The sequence below is a fragment of the Tiliqua scincoides genome, chromosome 12 (assembly GCF_035046505.1).
Source record: "Tiliqua scincoides isolate rTilSci1 chromosome 12, rTilSci1.hap2, whole genome shotgun sequence".
In the NCBI taxonomy this organism is placed as follows: Eukaryota; Metazoa; Chordata; class Lepidosauria; order Squamata; family Scincidae; genus Tiliqua; species Tiliqua scincoides.
In genome coordinates, this window is record NC_089832.1 from 16,238,071 (window position 1) to 16,257,119 (window position 19,049).

Here is a 19,049-nt window from a genome sequence, read left to right on the forward strand (position 1 = left end):
GCGCGCACGAGCAGCCGTTGAGGAGGCGTGGCGCGCGGCCTGATGGGGGTTGTAGTCCGACGGGGGGGTGTCCCGACGGTGATAGAACGTATGGAGAGGGGGAGCGGACTACAGATCCCAGCATGCCGCGTCCCTTCGCGGTGCCTGTCGTCGTGGTGTTGTTTTGGGGGGGAGCTGAGGCTCGCCTCGGAGGCCGGGATGCGGGCGGCGGGACAGCGCCCGCAGGAGCGGCGGCCATGAGGGAGGCCGAGGCGGCGGCGGGGCCGTGAGCAGGATGGAGGCCGGTGAGGCGCGGGCGGGGGGCGGCTGAGGCGTCTGCGGGGCTGAGGAGCCCCTCCCCCCACTGGCACGCCTGTGTGTGTGTGTACACGACGTGTACGTGCATGTAGACGTGTGAACGCACACACACACGTATTCTTTCATTCCCAGTTATCACTGTGATTATTCTTAACTTATGACATGTGCGTTTGTACATACTGTGTGTATATATGTGCATGTTGGCATCCTTCAGTCTCAGAAGACCATGGTATCGCGCTCCGAATGGTGGTTCTGGAACAGAGTGTCCTCTCCAGTGCGCGAAGCCTGGGTAAGGTAGATATGGAGGATAGACTGTTACCCATGCAGCAAATCCCCCCTCTCCACGTCGCTGAAATGGTCCAATGGAAAGGCAGAGGCCAATACGGTTGGTTCCAGCGACGTCGCAGGAGTTGCCAGAACGTGACTGTGTTCAGCCATGAACTGCCTCAGGGACTCCGGCTCCGGATTTTGCCTCGAGGTTGACTCCTGAAGCCTTTTCCATAACTGGATGTAGCCACAAGGCAGTGGAGGTTTGGGATCAGAGTTTTCCTTCTCTCAGATGAGCTGCCTTCCCAGGCTGACGAGTTCCATCTACCCGGTGGCTGTTTAGTCGCCTCTTACGACAAGTACAGCCAAACTGAGGGCCTATTCTTATCCCCAGCCCCTAGGGGACATATATGTGCACATGTATATATATTCACACACAATTCATATATCTACATTCTGTACACACATATGCACATGCTTATGCTCACATTATACACACATGTACACATACAAATATTTATATATACGCACATATACACGCGTATGTACACACACACGTTTATTTACACATGTATACATATGCACATTATATACATACAGACATGCGTATACACACATGCATATACGCATATTTATACACATGTGTATACACATACACACGTGTATGCATATTTATACACACACACATTATACACATACAGCCACACGTGTATACATACGCACATTATATAGATGTATACACACACACATTATATACACACACAGACACGCGTATACACGCATATGCACATACGCATATTTATACACACACACGTATATGCATGTACGCATATTTATATACACACACTTGCATATGGATACATATATAGCTACACTTGTATACATGCACACACCTATACACACGTATGCATACGCATGTTATACACACACATTATACACACATATACGCATCTGTGTATATGCATATTATATGCACACACGTAATGTACATGCACATATACAGTATATACATCACACACATACAGGGTGATGGAAAATTCCCATTACCCCCATGCAGATTGATCAGATGCACACAGACTGTTACTGTCTCACAGCCCAATCCTATGCATGTCTACTCAGAAGTCAGTCCCATTAGAGTTGATGAGGCTTACTCCCAGGAAAGTGTGGATAGGATTGGGCTGGCTGTCTTGTATGAACAGAGAGCACACACATCTTGGCAGGATCCTGCCTGTCAATGCATTCCTGATCTGAAAACACAATTAGTCACAGTCTCTGTTGGGGGGGGGGGGGGGGACTTGTGATGCTTTCTCTTCCTGGCCGTGCTGCTTTGGGGAAGACTTTGGGGGAAGAGCAGCCTCAGAGCAACTTGGAAGAGGCTGCAGGCAGCTTGGAAAGACAGAACCCATTTCTGTCTTTTTCCTTCCCTTTCTTTAGCTTTTTAATGGGCATCCCACTATCTGCAGATCTCTGGTATCCTTGGGGGGGGGGGGGCAAAGTCCTGTACTTTGTCTGTACTTTGCAGTGCAATAGTAGCTTCCACTAAGGCCACTTGGTGTATTTGTGGTAAAGGGAAAGATGAACCAGAGGGCTTGCCCTCTTGTGCCACAGCCCTTTGCACACTTACTCAGAAGTGAGTTTTGCTTGAGATTTTCTTCTTTAAACTTTAAAAAAAATCCAGTGTTTATAACGATTTTCTGAGAGATTAGCTGGTTTACAAACAAGAATGAGAGGAGCAACAATTGCAAATGTATTTTCAAAGACTATATCAGGGTCTTATTCCCCAGTAAGAATGCTTAGGCTTGCTGCATTTCCTTGCTGGGCATATAGTTGGTCATCTTCAATATCATAATAACCTCAAAGAGACATTCAGCATTGTTACTTCTCTATGAAATTAGAGCTCTGTTTTGTTGCCTTTCCTGAATGTTCACACACTCTTTTCTTGCCTTGGCTCTTGGGGGGGGGGGTGTTCAGTGTTGCAGGTTATATTTTGAGGTATTGCCAAGTTTAAAGAACACTATTGTAGCATAGCCACTGTTACTCTTATCTGAGAATGAACTGCCCAGGTGAGTCCCTGGTACTCAAATCCTCCTTATTAGACTCTGATTTAGCATTTTGTCTGATAGGTCCATCTGGTATTTAAAACTTTTAATTGATATAGAGAATTAGTAAATTTGACTAACAGCGTTTTCAGAAATAAGAACTTTTGTCTACAAACTTTTGTTTGTTCCCCTCATTTTCCAGTGTTGATTTAGCACTCGGTTGTCTGGAAGAAGAATATTCATTTGGGCATGTCTGGGTTTGTTAGTTTTTAATACAGTAATAATTAGTTTAGAGCTCTGGTTTCTCAGTGTTCCCTAGCAGAGTCTTGTAATGTTGTTTTTCACCTAGGGCAAGAATGAAGAGTGCTGTCTTTCTTTGGTGCTGCTCTAGATTGGGGCTGTGTATATCAGTTGTAAAACCACTTTGCAGTTGCTTTATTGAGGAGTTGAAAGTCAGTGGCAGCAGTACTCAGATTATTTCAGAGTGGACCTATATTGACCACTTTTGTAAATATTCTGTATGTTAAAATGTCTTTTTCAACACAAAAGCTGGGATCTTGAAAATGCATTTCAAGAAAGAATCAGGTCAATGTAAATTTGTCATCCTTGGTTTTTTCTTTACTGAAAAAAACTATTTTGCTAATAAGTTCTTAGGAAAAAAAGTAGCTTTTGATTGCCACCAACACATAATTCCCTGTCCAGTTGCGTGAGTGTACAGTAATCTACCATTTTGATGTCTTGTGTAAGGGCTTTGTTTTCTGCCTTGCAAAGATTATACCTGTGAAGCCTAAATACTTATAAATCTTCCCCTGTCCTTGTGGCTGAGTTAACTTGACCTTATTTGCATTGGTTGAATGCTCGTATTTTCAGTCCTGACAGTAAATAAAGATGTTAAGGCAGGAACTAGAGTTGCTTCTGAACTTACCAATGTCTGCATATTGAGTCCCTTTTCCCGTTGATAGGCCATTCGATGATCTGGTTTTCACATTTATGTGTTTGAAAATGGGGAGGGGACTCACTATGAAGGCAGTGTGTTTTATGACAGTACCCTATGGAATTTGCTCCTGAGAAACCGTGCATCAGATTGTACCCTTAGCCCTCCTCCAAAAGAACATGTTTGCAGACCATAGAGTCTTGGCCCTTGGGTGGATCTGATTTCACTGTTGATTACAGTATTGAAGTTCAAGTGGCAGAAACCACACTTTAGCTAAAAGTAAAAAGCATAAATTCTGGTGCTGGAATAGTCAAAAAAGTATGATGATAATGGTAAGAAAATCTAAAGGTGTATGGTTAGAATCTGAACCAGGCAAAAACTGAGCGGCTATAAAAATTTCAGGGAACCAAACAGAATGTTCTAATTGCATGCCTAGTTCTAGAAAAGTATGAACACTGAATTATTATTTTAGCAGAGTATTTAGAAGAGCTTCCAGAAACAGATGAGCCAGCATGGATCTTGGGAAGGCAGCACCACCTGAAAACAGGTAGGCATGGAATTAAAGTATACATCTTAGGCCTCCAAAGCTTTTTTGGGTGCTTGTTTACAGCACGTGAAATTTCTGACTTCTGTAATGTGTCTTACTATGGGTTGTGGTCTGTGTAGAAATGAGAAATCCTAGGAAACAGACCTTCTGTGTGCAGTGCTAAGCTTGCGGATGCCGACCGGAAATGTGGGCAAGTTGGAGAGAATGCTGCCGAGAGATCATCATTGCACAGGATGGTTTTTCTTCAGCCTTCCAACATGTCACATGGGCCATTTCTTAGTAATGGGATAGTTGGGGAATAAACAAGGGAAGCTTTACAGTGGAACCTTCTTATCTGTGGGCACAGCATCTGTGGATTTGAGCGTCTGCTGAGCCTGTGCCTTGGAAGGCCTCCTCGGTGCAACTAGAAGCCTCTGACTTCTTGTATACAGGAGGCTGGGACGTGGGCATGACCTCTGGAGGGCCAGGCACAGCCTCCTGATAAGTTACTGTAGTGTTGCACCACCCCCCATGGATTCCAGCATCCATGAATTTTGATATCCGCAGGAGGTCCTGGAACGGATCCCCCATGGATACTGAGGGCCCACTGTATTTTTAGTAATGTCCCGTTGAGGCAAATAGTCTCAGTGTTGCCTTGCTTTCCCACCCTTAGTGAAGAGGGGCTTGAAGAGGGTGATTTTGAGATGAGAACCAATGGGGAGGAAGAGTGTTTAGGGCGTGGGTATCGCTCAGTGGCAGAGCACTTGCTTGGTATGCAGAAAGTTCCAGGCTCAATAAGACAGAGAAACCCTGAAAAGTCACTGCCAGTCAGTATCGGTGATATTGAGATGGAGCAAAGGTCTGATTCAGTATGAGGTAGTTTCCTAAGAGTTAAGATGCTCACTCAGTGGGCCCTTCCACTGAGACCCACAGGCTGCTCCTTGGGCTTCAAAGCAAAACAGAGGAAAGATCCATGGAAGGCATTTGACCTGTGGTCTGAGAGAGCTGCAGAGGTTCAAGGTGGCTGCACTAGGTGTTTTCTAGGGTAAAAAGGGGAGTTGGCAGAGAAGTGCAGTTCATCTTTTAAGTAGTGGGGGGGCATAAGAACATAAGAACAGCCCCACTGGATCAGGCCATAGGCCCATCTAGTCCAGCTTCCTGTATCTCACAGCGGCCCACCAAATGCCCCAGGGAGCACACCAGATAACAAGAGACCTGCAAGGCTTCCTGGGAATTGTAGTTAAGAACATAAGAACAGCCCCACTGGATCAGGCCATAGGCCCATCTAGTCCAGCTTCCTGTATCTCACAGCAGCCCACCAAATGCCCCAGGGAGCACACCAGATAACAAGAGACCTCATCCTGGTGCCCTCCCTTGCATCTGGCATTCTGTCATAACCCATTTCTAAAATCAGGAGGTTGCACATTCACATCATGGCTTGTACCCCGTAATGGATTTTTCCTCCAGAAACTTGTCCAATCCCCTTTTAAAGGCATCCAGGCCAGTCGCCATCACCACATCCTGTGGCAAAGAGTTCCACAGACCAATCACACGCTGAGTAAAGAAATATTTTCTTTTGTCTGTTCTAACTCTCCCAACACTCAATTTGAGTGGATGTCCCCTGGTTCTGGTGTTATGTGAGAGTGTAAAGAGCATCTCCCTATCCACTCTGTCCATCCCCTGCATAATTTTGTATGTCTCAATCATGTCCCCCCTCAGGTGTCTCTTTTCTAGGCTGAAGAGACCCAAACGCTGTAGCCTTTCCTCATAATGAAGGTGCCCCAGCCCTGTAATCATCTTAGCACTTTAAAGAAGTTAGACCCTTCTTAAGATCTTAGCACTTTAAAGAAGTTAGACCCTAGGTCCATTTTTATCTTGTTAACGTTTAGCGGTGTAGAAGTGTGCTAGACGAGAGATTGCAGAACAAAAGTTCATGTAGAAATTGTGTTGTCAGTTACTAAATACCCTACTTTTAAATGTTTTTTTATTGTAGAAAAATCTAAGCTCCTTTCAGATATAAGTGCTCGTCTATGGTTTACCTACAGAAGGAAATTTTCACCGATCGGTAGGTGTACTCTCTATTTCTCTCTGAGTGTGTGTGATTTTCTCCCTTTGTTTCATTACATTCTTGGAAGCATGAACTGTGCCTGGGAATAAACAGTTTCTGAAAAGCAACCCTTGCAGTCGTTGATCGCATAGTGAGCGTGAATTAAAAGGTCAGTGCTATATCCTCTTGTTGGGGATTGTTCTTGAGTTAATACAGAACTGTTGTTTGCAGCAATATAGCAGGCTGGCATGTGGTGCCAATCACCTGGGTAACATTGGTGGTGGACACTTTTCCCCTCTGATATGAGCAGATTCATGTCAGGGCTGTATCATCCACCTTTCCTCCCTCCCTTGTGGCCATCTGTACTGTCGTCTGACTTTCAGAGGTTCCCTGGTTGTCATTCCTTCCCCTGTCTCCTTTCAAGAGGCTTCGCTGTTCTTATGTGACTAGGTGGGTAGCCACTTTTTAGGCTTCCTACACTGAAATTGTGTTGGACAATTTCCAGTCTTCTATATGACAGACCCAGAATCTGGGCCTCTGATGCATAGCTTAAGTTAAACCCTAGTAGTTTTTATTTGTGTTTGTGAATAGGCTTCACAAAGTCTCTGTTCCTTGCCTTTTCATCACGCAAAGAATTATACCAATAACAAATGGTTGACCAGAGTGCACTGTCCTAGCCAGCGACTAGGTTTGTGCTAAGTGGTTTTTCTTTAGACTTGAAACATTGGTCTAGTGGAGCCTGGCATCTGATTCTTTTCTTTCACAAGCACATAACCATGGTGATTCTTGACCCCAGGTGGCACTGGCCCATCCTCGGACGCTGGCTGGGGCTGCATGCTGCGATGTGGACAGATGATGTTGGCACAGGCTCTGATCTGCCGACACTTGGGGAGGGGTGAGTACACTCTTCTTTTGCCAGTAGATTCAAAAAATCTGTGGTGTTTAGAAGTCGTGACTGAATGTAGGACAATTTGGGGGGCGAGATTGGAGATGCTAGAATTTGGCTACCAATGGTTGATTTTGGGAGTCCAGTGCTCCTGTGCAATTGTTAAAATTGGCTTTGGTACCTGGAGATGAGGAACTCGTTTCTTGCACTTTCACTTAGGCAGCAAGCTGAGAGTTTGGGAAGCTGATGAATGCAAGCTTTACATGTAGCATGTTCTGTCCCTTTCACCTAATCCAGTATTGCCTCCACTGGCTGGCCGACAGCAGTTCTGTAGCAGTACATTTCTCAGCCCTGTCAGCTAAGACCTTTCCCCTAAAAATGCCAGGGTTCGAGCCTAGGACTTCCTGCACACAAAACATGTGCTCTGCTACTAGGCTATGGCCAATTCCCATTGGCAAGTTGAAAGATGAAGACAATGTTGTCAGTTGGGGTACCTTGCTCACATACTGAAAGGTGGGCCACTAGCTTACTCCTGATCTCTGCTGTATCTGTCAGAGTCCAGACAGATTCCTAAGTTTTGTTGGGTTTTGATTTCATTTTTCATCTCGTGGTTGGCAATGAAATGCTCAAAAACGCAACAGAAGACCTTTGGCTTATGCTGCCAAGTAAAAGGAGCTGGTGATGATGCTCTTAGTAGCCAAGAAAAGAACATGTTTCTCTTAGGGCTCAGTATAAGAGTGTCTGCCTTGCACATGAGAAGTTTCAGGTTCAGTTCTTGTGGTTTTTCAAATAGGACACAGTAAGTTTTCCTGTCTGAAACTGTGAACATTTGCCATAATGAACTTGATGAACCAACGGTCTGACTACCTTCTAACGTACAGACTCCCCTGCATCATCTTCATAGTTCTTAATTGCTGCCTATCTTTTAAATGTTCCAAGTTCCACTCCTTGTGCCTTTCTCTTGCAGTTCAGATGATGATTTTTGTTCATAATGAAGCTTCTGGTTCTTCAGATTGTGAATCTGTACCTGGGCATCTCAGAAGCTAGAGTGGTGACTGGATGAGATTTATGGTGGTGACAGCATTGGGGCTTCAGTGCCCCTTCCGGTGACTAGCAAAATCAGAATAAATTTTCAGAGGAAATATCCAGATTTCTTAGTCTGCATTATTTAGATAATTCATAGAATTTCAGCTGGTCTCAGGGCTGAATTTGGATTAACTGGCCATGCAATCATACCTCTTTTATTTCCTAGCATGGAGTACACATAACCTTGGTTGTAACCTATATTATTGAGAGTGTAAGCACTATAATGGTAATTGTAACCAAAGGTGTGCACATATCACTTGTTTGCAAGGACTACACTATGAATGCAATTGCAGGCCTTGGTAACTGCCCTGAATGATCACGTCCAACTTTTTTTGTTGCAATTCCTGTTTTCTTTTGAGAAAAAGGCTAGCATTTTAAAATCTCAAACAATTTTCTTTCCCAAGGTTGGCATTGGGAAGAACACCAAAAGCAACCTGAAGAATATCACAGAATTTTGCGCTGTTTCCTAGACAGAAAAGATTGCTGCTATTCCATCCACCAAATGGGTAAGAGCAGGTTTTGCTAGTTTTATTTATTTACAAGATCTCTGCCCTACTGTTCTTGAGCTTCCCAAAGTTACACAGCAGTTAGGAATAAATAATAAAAAACAACATTATAGTTAAAAGGAAATCAAGATAGAAGGAGGAATAAAAGGAGACTTAGAGATGGCAGAGAAATTGAATGAGTTCTTTTTATCTGTCTTCACGGCAGAAGACCTTGGGCAGATACCGCTGCCCGAACGGCCCCTCCTGACCAAGGAATTAAGTCAGATAGAGGTTAAAAGAGATGTTACAGACCTCATTGATAAATTGAAGATCAATAAGTCACTGGGCCCTGATGTCATCCACCCTAGAGTTATTAAGGAATTGAAGAATGAAGTTGCTGATCTCTTGACTAAAATATGCAACTTGTCCCTCAAAACGGCCACGGTGTCAGAAGATTGGAGGATAGCAAATGTCACACCTATTTTTAAAAAGGGAAAGAGGGGGGACCCGGGAAACTATAAGCCGGTCAGCCTAACATCCATACCGGGTAAGATGGTGGAATGCCTCATCGAAGATAGGATCTCAAAACACATAGACGAACAAGCCTTGCTGAGGGAGAATCAGCATGGCTTCTGGAAGGGTAAGTCTTGCCTCACAAACCTTATAGAATTCTTTGAAAAGGTCAACAGGCATGTGGATGCGGGAGAACCTGTGGACATTATATATCTGGACTTTCAGAAGGCGTTCGACATGGTCCCTCACCAAAGGCTACTGAAAAAACTCCACAGTCAGGGAATTAGAGGACAGGTCCTCTCATGAATTGAGAACTGGTTGAAGACCAGGAAACAGAGAGTTGGTGTCAATGAGCAATTTTCACAGTGGAGAGAAGTGAAAAGCGGTGTGCCCCAGGGATCTGTCCTGGGACCGGTGCTCTTCAACTTCTTCATAAATGACCTGGAGACAGGGTTGAGTAGTGAGGTGGCTAAGTTTGCAGACGACACCAAACTTTTCCGAGTGGTGGACAAGAAGTGATTGTGAGGAGCTCCAGAAGGATCTCCCCAAACTGGCAGAATGGGCAGCAAAATGGCAGATGTGTTTCAATGTAAGTAAGTGTAAAGTCATGCACATTGGGGCAAAAAATCAAAACTTCATATATAGGCTAATGGGTTCTGAGCTGTCTGTGACAGATCAGGAGAGAGATCTTGGGGTGGTGGTGGACAGGTCGATGAAAGTGTCGACCCAATGTGCGGTGGCAGTAAAGAAGGCCAATTCTATGCTTGGGATAATTAGAAAAGGTATTGAGAACAAAACAGCTAATATTATAATGCCGTTGTACAAATCTATGGTAAGGCCACACCTGGAGTATTGTGTCCAGTTCTGGTCGCCGCATCTCAAAAAAGAGGAGTTGAAGGTTCTTTCAAACAAAAGGCTTTCAGTTTTTTACTTAAGAGGCTGTCAGAAAGAGAGCCAGTCTAATATCCCTTGGGAGGGGACTCTACAGATGGAGCACCACATTAAAGAATGTCCTCTGTCTCGCTGAGCCCCAGTGAATTTCTGTGAGCAGCAGACCAGAGAGAAGGGCTTCTCCTTTAAAAAACATTAAAAACTTTAAGAAACTGTCAGTTTCATGCAGAAATAGACAGTCTTTGAAGTAAGCCTGTCCTGGCACTTAAGGGTTTTAAGGACCAGATTGACAGTTTTAACTGAGCTCCAATGCATCATGGCAGCCAATGAAACTGGAGCAGAATAGGTGAGAGATGGACTATTCATGAAGCTGCTACCAGAAATTGGTCTGTGTTCTGCGCCAGCTGAAATTTCCAAACCATCTTCAGAGGCAGTCCCCTGTGCAGTGTGTCTCAATAATCTGGTCTGGATATACCTCATGCACAGATAACAGAAATTAGAAAACCTTCCTCTAAATAAGGCTGCAACAAGCAGATTACCTGAAACATGTAAAAGATGCTCCTTCAGTGGGAACACAATATCTTTGCCTCCACAACACCCTGTTCTCTGTTGCTCAGGCATTTAAAATCTAATTAGTACATAATTAGGAGAGCACGGACAATACCAAATGTTAGAGAAGCAAGTAAACCTTGGTCACAAAGGTTCTGTGTAAAAAGCTAAAAACTCGTAGCTTTGTTTTGTGTGTGTGTGAATATAGAAATAAAAATTTCATAGATTTCGACCCTCATGACCAAATGTGTCACTCAACTTGGCATTCCCAGCTGAGCATGAGAATTATAAATACCATCTAACAAAACAGAACAGGTGGTTTAGCTGAACCCCATCTCTGACTTGTGATAGCTTTGCAGTGGCCCATAGACACAGAGCACATGGCCGGATCCTCCTGCATTTAAAGATGTTGGCGTTGGAGTGTATGCAGTTCAGTACTTGCAGAATGTGCTGTTTGACACATGCTGTTTCCTGACCCTCTTTTCCTTTTGTGTGTCTGTTTCTAATCCACACAGCACAGATGGGTGTTGGCGAAGGGAAGTCTATTGGAGAGTGGTTTGGACCAAATACTGTGGCCCAAGTACTCAAGTAAGCAAGTGTGTATATGTTGCAGTGTCTGTGATTTATGCTTGCCCATGAAGAGAGGCAGTTGGGGGGACGTGGACTTCATAAAGAGCTTCTGTGGGGCTGTATCCAGCCCATGGGCCTTATATTGACACCCCTGCTTTACTCTATAAAATAATTGTTTAATTGGAATACCTTGAAAACATCCAGGCAGAAAACTTGTATTAAAGGAAACAATTTTTTGCCATTCTCATTTTTTTTGGTTCATAATTTAAATCTAATGCAGCTTCCGTTACACAGAAATAACGTTTCCCCCCCCCCCAAAAGTTACAATAGTTTCTTTTAATGAATTTAAGAGTCCTCTAAAAATATTGAGGGTAAAGTTTTGACCTCTGAGCGATGAAGATTTTTACTGACGAATTTTTATTTTGTTCAGGAAACTTGCACTATTTGATGAATGGAATTCTTTGGCTGTTTACGTGTCCATGGACAACACGGTGGTGATTGAGGATATCAGTGAGTTGCAGAGATCTTGGCTATCTCAACAGAATTTCAAATCTGTTCCCACCTTAATATGAAGCAGAATTGAAGGGTGATTGAGGCTGCAATCCTGTCCTGGGTTATCCTAGAGAAAGCCCCATTGACTAGTGTTACGCCTGGAACTTTGGCCTCTGCTGTGTATTGTCAATTTTACTTTTCTGCACTGGGACTGGACAGTGTCCTAAACCTGTGCATTGATTGAGTTACCATAGCCAACCTGTGCCTGGAATACCAGGTAAGTTTGGTTGCCGGTATTCACCTTGCTGGAGAAATTTGGGTGTGTTTACTGAGGAATGCTCCTTTGGGTGAACAGTGAATACTGTGCAAGAGTTCTGTGTGTGCAGAAAAAAAGGAATCCCTTAAAAAAGCTGATTACCTTCAAGCCAGTGATAAAGAGGCTTCCTTGTCTCTTCTTCCCCAGAGAAGATGTGCCGGTTTCCTTCCCAGAACTGCCCTGGTGCCCACTGCAGTTCACTGTCACACAGAAGTGTGCTTAGCAGAAGCAAGAGTCCGCCGGGGTTTTGCTGTGGCTGGAAACCTCTGTTGCTGATTGTACCTCTTCGCTTGGGGATAAACCACATCAATCCAGTTTATGTTGATGCTTTTAAGGTATGGTGCTTGGAGCTGATGTGCTGCTCAGCAGCCAGTAAGTGTGTTAAGAAATACTTAAAGCAAGTTAAAACTTTTCTGTTTTTCTTTGGCTCTGCAGGAGTGTTTTAAGATGCCACAGTCTTTAGGAGCTTTAGGAGGCAAACCAAATAATGCCTACTACTTTATAGGATTCTTGGGTAAGGAAAAAGTTCTTGGAGGGCAAGTAACATAACTCTGGTGACCAATGTTCTGAACTGTGAAACTCATGGCATGTAATTATGACTGGAGAAAAGCAACGAGAATGAGAAGGTGCAGAAAAGGTGGACTGCTGTGTTCTGTATGAAGCATGAATGAAGTCCCTCCCCAATTTGACCTTGCCTTGGGGAAGATCAATATGGTGATGGTATTCCATCCTAATAGTAGTTCTGCTAAAGATGAAGACAGATGAGCTGCTGAATGAACAAATGAATCAGTCTGGATTTTAAACCATGCCTTCACCTATGGAAAGGTGGTCGTCAGGCCTGCTTGGATGATGCAATTTTATTCTCTCTCTTCCTCACCCCCCCCCCACTGACCATAGGGAGATATGTTGTGGGTCTACAGATGACTTCACCCCGTCATTGCACCCCGAGACAAGAGTGGGGTGACAATGAACAACTGAACCCAGAGACTCCATGTTTATTTGAGTGTGGGGTCTCTTCAAAGACAGTTTTAATAATCAAGGTTATCTCGTGTAGTTGTTCAACCTCTGCACAATGGGAAGAATGGAATTGAGAGTTGCAGGGCAGACCACGTGGGTCCAGGCCTCCCAAGGGGAAGGCAGGAAGAATGGCCGATCAGGTCAGCGTTGTTCTGAGCAAAGCCTTCTCCCATTTTTGTGATGGTGAATCTTTGCAAGGCCAAGCTGCCCGCAGCTGTGTTGGTCTCTCTTAGGTTTGCTGTCCGTAAGCATGTCTAGGACTGACAAACCAGTCTCTTGGCCTGTAGTCTGCAGCTGAGCACTGCTAGGCAAAGGCAGGCGAATCAGAGGGTTGCAAGGTAGCTGCCTGGAGAGCACTGCCCTTTCTTTGTCTTTGTCCCATCCCACCTAATAGAATAGAGCCTCTCCTATTCGTAGACACTGCAGTGTGTTTGTTACCCATTGTTGCCTCCTAACCTTCAGGCCACACCTCCTATGCTTGACAGTCCTTTTTTGGTTCATGGTTCCCTCCTGCCCTGCCCCTCCAGCCGCTTGTTGCAAATGTAATGTGACAGGAAATGGCTTTCCTCCCAACCTCTGTTTAAGAAATCACTGTTTGCCTACACAGGAAACGAGTTGATCTATTTGGACCCTCACACCACCCAGGCTTTTGTAGACTCTGAAGAAAATGGCGCCGTCGATGACCGGAGCTTCCATTGTCAGCAAGCGCCACATCGGATGAAGATCATGAATCTCGATCCTTCTGTGGCATTAGTAGGTGTTAAAAAGCAAAATTTACAGGTCTGGGTTGGCCTTTTTCAAGCCCTGTGCTGAATCCTCATGACTCATGCAGTATTTTGGTCTTTCCCTTTGCTCATGGAGGCAGGACCCCACTCATCCCATCCATGAAACCACTCACAGTAGAGTGATTTGATAGAGATAATAGAGATTTGTACTCTAGTATTCTAGATCTAGTACTCTAGATTTGTACTCTAGTAGTAGAGATAGTAGAGATTTGATAGAGACAGTAGAGTGATCCACTCTCCTTTTAGGACCTGGTTGTTGAGGCACAGGTCAGGAATGCTGTTTTTCCATCATGTGTTAAAGGAGCAACTGCCAACTTTTGAGGGGGTTGCTCAGAGTCCTTCCGTGGCTGTGTGGCATGGCTCTGGAGTGCTCGGCACTAATGTCATTACTGAGCTGTGGAGTGCTGAGAGAGAAGCTTGCATGGGGCTTCTGTCCCAGCTGTGCAGCTTACAGAAAAGTCTGAAGGCTACTTGAATATCATATGTCAGGGATGCCCAAACCCCGGCCCGGGGGCCACTTGTGGCCCTCAGGGGTTCCCAATCCGGCCTGCAGGGAGCCCCCAGTCTCCAATGGGTCTTTGGCCCTCTGGATACTTGCTGGAGCCTGTGCTGGCCCAACGCAACTGCTCTCAGCTTGAGGACAGTTGTTCAACCTCTCACCTGAACTGTGGGACGAGGGCTCCCTCCACTACTTGCTGTTTCACATCTGTGATGCAGCAGTGACAGCGAAGGAAAGGCTGGCCTTGCTTTGTGCCAGGCCTTTTATAGGCCTTGAGCTATTGCAAGACCTTCTTTCATTCATTCATATAAGTTCCATCTCAAATATATTCATTTATGTGAATTTATTCAAATTTTAAATGTAAATGATCTTTTTCTCCGGCCCCCGACGTAGTGTCAGAGAGATGATGTGGCCCTCCTGCCAAAATGTTTGGACACTCCTATCATATGTCATAAAGGCCAGTTTGCATGTAGACTAGCTCTGAATGCTTTTGTTGCATATTCCAGAAAGAGAAGGTAGCTTGGTTGGGGAGAGAGTACAGCTTCACTTTTTAGAGTTGTCCTTTTTCTTTTTTTTTAAGCCTTATTGAATGCAATACATATTTTTAGCCACCTTGAATTTCTCTATTACCCTCTCTAGTGCCCTGACTGAGTAATTTCCTCACTGTAAGTGTCGTCTTGCTGTATCTTTGCAGGGATTCTTTTGTAAAGAAGAAAAGGACTTTGATAACTGGTGTAGCCTTGTGCAGAAGGTAATTATGAGGAACCCTTCTGATTTGATTATGAGATAAAAAAGGTCTATCAGAAGACATTTAATTACGTATATGGCATAACATATGCATCATATATACACAATTATGAGATGACTTTCTCTCCTACTTTCAGTATTTTATACCCCACTGTCACATTCCTCTTCTGGGTCTTTTTATTTTGGAAAGGGCTAACTTCTTTCTACATAGTGAAGGTGCTTCAGTCATTTGCTACTTTTTGTTGCTAGTTTGCCTTAAGCCAGAGGTTCCCAAACCAGTGGATCATGACCCAGTTTTTGGTGGGTCACAAAACTGACAGGGCAGATGAGGCTATGTGCTTCAAGGGTTAAACAAGCTGTTACTTGGGGGGGGGGAGCACTGCTGCCCAATCTCCATTATAGCCACATCCCTTGGCATTTATAAATCAGGCAGCAGCCTCTTCTAGAGCCCCTAAAAAGTTTGGAAACCACTGCTTGAAGCTGTTCTTTTTCACCTGTTTTTGCGCTGTTTGTTTTTAGCTGGTGTTTATGCCATTTTAAATGTTTGTTGTGAGCTGCCTTGGATTGTTTGGGAAAGGCAGGATATACGTTTTAAAAATATATACATATCCTGTAGTGTTTACAAATATTTTCAGTTGTTAAACTGCAATCATGAATAGCTTGAGAAAAAACGGACTTTCTGTAGGACGGAAGAAAACAGTTGCGGGAGCTGGTACCTAGTACAGAGAAGTACAACTGCCTATACGTTTCTTTAGGCCTGCATTTTTACACTTATTGCAGACAGTACTAATTATCTAGTTGTGTTCACAGGTCATTGTGTTGGCAAGGTGCTTTGGCTTGTGTGAAGTGCTGCACTATTTGCCCTGCAAATCACACACAAGCCGTTGAGGGCATTTGAGGTCTTTGAGAAATGGTCAGCACCATGTAGAGAGGGGACTTTAGACATGCCTTTGAAAAGAAGAGAGCTCTTCCACACTTTTCTGTCTTGGTGGAACGTACATATTGTAACAGGCACTGATTTAAGTGGTCAGAATTTAGGCTGCACACTTGCTTCGGAGTACAGGTCCTGCCTCCCTATCCATGGATTTGGAACCTGCAGTTTTAAAAAACCGTGGATCCTGAACCCACCGATTTGGTCAGACCCGCACCCTCCAAATGTGACCAGTGTGGCCTCCCCACCCTCAGGCGGCCTTCTAAGACCTCCAGAAGGCCAAAAATTGTCACTTCCGGAAACAGCTCTGGTTGCGTTCGGAGGGCCTTAAGTTCCAAGACCCACAGATTTGATTATCTGGAGGTTTTGGCATCTGCAGGTGTTCCAGGACTAGAATCCCCTTGGATGCTGAGGCACGACTGTATGTCCCAGAGAAATTAGTAGGACTTAATTCTGAATTGGATTGCAGGCAGGTCTGCTTTGGAATCTACAAGGATTCAGCTTCAGGTGAGCCCAATCTGTGTGGCACTGTCAGATCATTCTTGCTCCGTCTAACCTCTTCTGGTCCCGGATCGTGACACCCATTTGAACACAATATTTTCCCCAGGAGATACAGAAGCAGCAGAGCCTGCGGATGTTTGAGCTGGTTCAAAAGCACCCTCCGCACTGGCCTCCTTTCGTACCTCCTGCAAAGCCAGAAGTCACAACAACTGGAGCAGGTGAGGGACTAGTTAAATGTCTTTTTTTCTTCTTTCATATTTTTCTGCCTGAGGAAGAGACAATTTGATATCTGTCCACAGCCAGAAGGGATCCTATCCTTAGAAGATCAGTAGCTCCACACCCTTTCTTCCTCCTTGGGTAGGAGGGGTGGTATTTTAGGTCAGGAAAATATATGCCACAATAACTTTAGAGTGCACTTCAGCAGATGGTTCAGTTGTATTCTAGCTTAGTGAACTTGGTATTCGGCCACAAAAGCTTGCGCCAACATTAGTGCCTGCTTAGCCCATCAAGTCCTACGCTGTGTCTTTTTTCTAGTTGCAGAGAATCCATATCATCTGGTGTTAGACCATGGGCTTGGCGAAGACCCACACTAGTAGATTCCCCCTCCTATTGCTATCTCTGGAAATGGGATCATTGCGTCTCGTCATAAAGTGACAGCCTTCCTTTGGCAGAGGGTTGAAGTTTATCTCGTAGGTCCCCTTTCACGTCCGCTTCTACCTCGCAGTAGGATTTACATGGAATTAGTTGTCTGAATGGGTTATTATGTGGTGGATTTCAACAACACTAGTAGCTTGTTTGCTGTGCATGATTTGTTGAAATCAGGGGACCTGATCACATGCTGGACCCATTTAGACCAGGGGTGTTAAACTCGTTTTTTACAGTAGGGTTGCATTTGTGGCTCCTGCGAAGGGCCAGAAGTGAAACCACTAAGCAGATGATGGCCAGAAATAAAGCACTTTCTTCTCCTGTAGGAACTCATTGCTGCGAATGACAGAAGAGAAAATGCATGCTTTCAAAAACAGGGAAGGGTGTTGCACTGAATTTTACACTTAAACTGGTTTTTCGTGTCTCCATATGTGATAGAGGCACTCTTTGGGCAGATAAGACTGAATTAGGAGGAGGTAAAGAATAGCCTCCTCCTAACCTCTTTCCTAAAGCAGGAAAGAGGGTGTATGATTCGAAAGAGGTATCATCTGAAAGAGAGGTAAAAGCAAAAAGTACTTTCTGAAGCATAGCAAGTTTGCATCAGAAAATGACTAAAATTACCTGCCATCACAGTATCTTCACACATGGCAATAGTTCAAGAAAACCTATCTCCCTTATTGAAACTTAACCAATTCTTATAAATATGGCTACTTCCTTATCGTTACTATACTTGGTGGAGACAAAAATATATTCTTGCATTGGAGTTTTGCTATGATCCAGCTTCTGCAGGTCAGCAAGGGCTGAGAATGATGCCATTTCCCTTTTCCCCAGAGCTCATAGAGTCCACTGATAAACTATTTGAAGTAGAAGAAGAGTTTGAGATTCTGACTGTATGAAGGAAGCTTTGGTTGGCCTCTTGCGTAGGCATACGACGGTGATGAAGAACACACAGCCTTTCTTGCCCCAAAGTGCCTGCCTATAAACCACAGAGCTGAAGAGCACCTAGAACGGAGGCAGTTCAAAAAGAACTTTCCAGGAAGGAAAGAGACCAGAGCCTGGAGCCAGACCACGCGTTTTTTCCCCCTGCAGATTAGAAGTTGTATGAAGGACTTTTGGGGACAAGAGCAAAAATACTGTTGAAGTAACAGACTCTGGTGTATTGCTGGGACATGCCTTGAAGGCATCAGTATCCTGAACGGCTATTACTGCTCAATGTAGGCATAACGCAATAGTTCACGTTGAAAGCATAATGTTGAGGTAACCATGTGTGTCTACCTCTAGTCCCTTCACATGAACGGTACCCTAGAAATAAACGTCATTGTCTCGTTTTTTAAAAAAAGATAAACCGGATCAGGAAGACGGCAGCGGTTTTGTTCAATATTTCCACATTTCTGCAGCCACGCTTTGAAATACAAACAATTCCACACGTTTCTACAAAAGGAACTGTCCAATGGATGCAATTTTGCGGTTGTCCTCCTGGTTCTTTGTGATACGTAAACGAATCGGGGTGGGGGCAGAGGGCAGCTCTCTGACCTCCTGAACAGCCTTTTTTTCTTTCCCCTCCCAGGACAGCTTGGAGGTTGTGTAGCAGTGAGAGCAACCTCTGTTTTCCTCCATATTTCTCATGATGGCATATTTCACCTTGACCTTAAGTTCAAATCATTATTAAAACTTGTATTTCTGAGCACAAAGAAAGTAATTTTTTTGTTTTAATTGTATCTTATTTATTTTAAAATAGAAATATTTACACAGTTGTTTTTTTTTCCTGTAAGAGCACTTTATGTGTGCATCTAATAAATTTCTTAATCATTTAATATTTTACCTGCTGAATTTTGTGAGTTGTCTGAACTGTTTAACGAAGACTGGAAGTTTCTGCGTCACCACAAATGTTAGCTCTTCTTCCTTTTCTCCAACTCCAGTTCCTCTTTTGTTTGTGGCTTTAACATAGTTATTTTACAGCCCCCTGGCCTGAGGAAGATAGCTGGCTTCCTACCTAGAATCAGTAGCGCAGCTCGGGGGGGGCGGT

At 44.2% G+C, this 19,049-nt stretch overlaps 1 protein-coding gene across 3 annotated transcripts; it reads left to right on the forward strand.

The window, feature by feature from the left end:
- The first annotated feature begins 139 nt into the window (after positions 1 to 139).
- On the forward strand, positions 140 to 18,844 carry ATG4A (autophagy related 4A cysteine peptidase). Of its 3 annotated transcripts, none has more exons than XM_066640030.1 (13): positions 140 to 284; positions 4,010 to 4,084; positions 6,057 to 6,128; positions 6,907 to 7,005; positions 8,487 to 8,588; positions 11,036 to 11,108; positions 11,521 to 11,600; positions 12,046 to 12,233; positions 12,334 to 12,412; positions 13,523 to 13,668; positions 14,894 to 14,950; positions 16,485 to 16,596; positions 17,855 to 18,844. In XM_066640030.1, the coding sequence occupies exons 1-13, from the start codon at positions 275 to 277 to the stop codon at positions 17,917 to 17,919; spliced, it is 1,158 nt and encodes a 385-aa protein (XP_066496127.1). In that variant the 5' UTR covers positions 140 to 274; the 3' UTR covers positions 17,920 to 18,844. The 3 variants fall into 3 exon arrangements, with proteins under 3 accessions (XP_066496127.1, XP_066496129.1, XP_066496130.1); XM_066640032.1 differs by having other exon boundaries at positions 4,013 to 4,084; XM_066640033.1 differs by lacking the exons at positions 16,485 to 16,596; positions 17,855 to 18,844 and adding an exon at positions 16,347 to 16,457.
- The last annotated feature ends 205 nt before the right edge of the window (positions 18,845 to 19,049 follow it).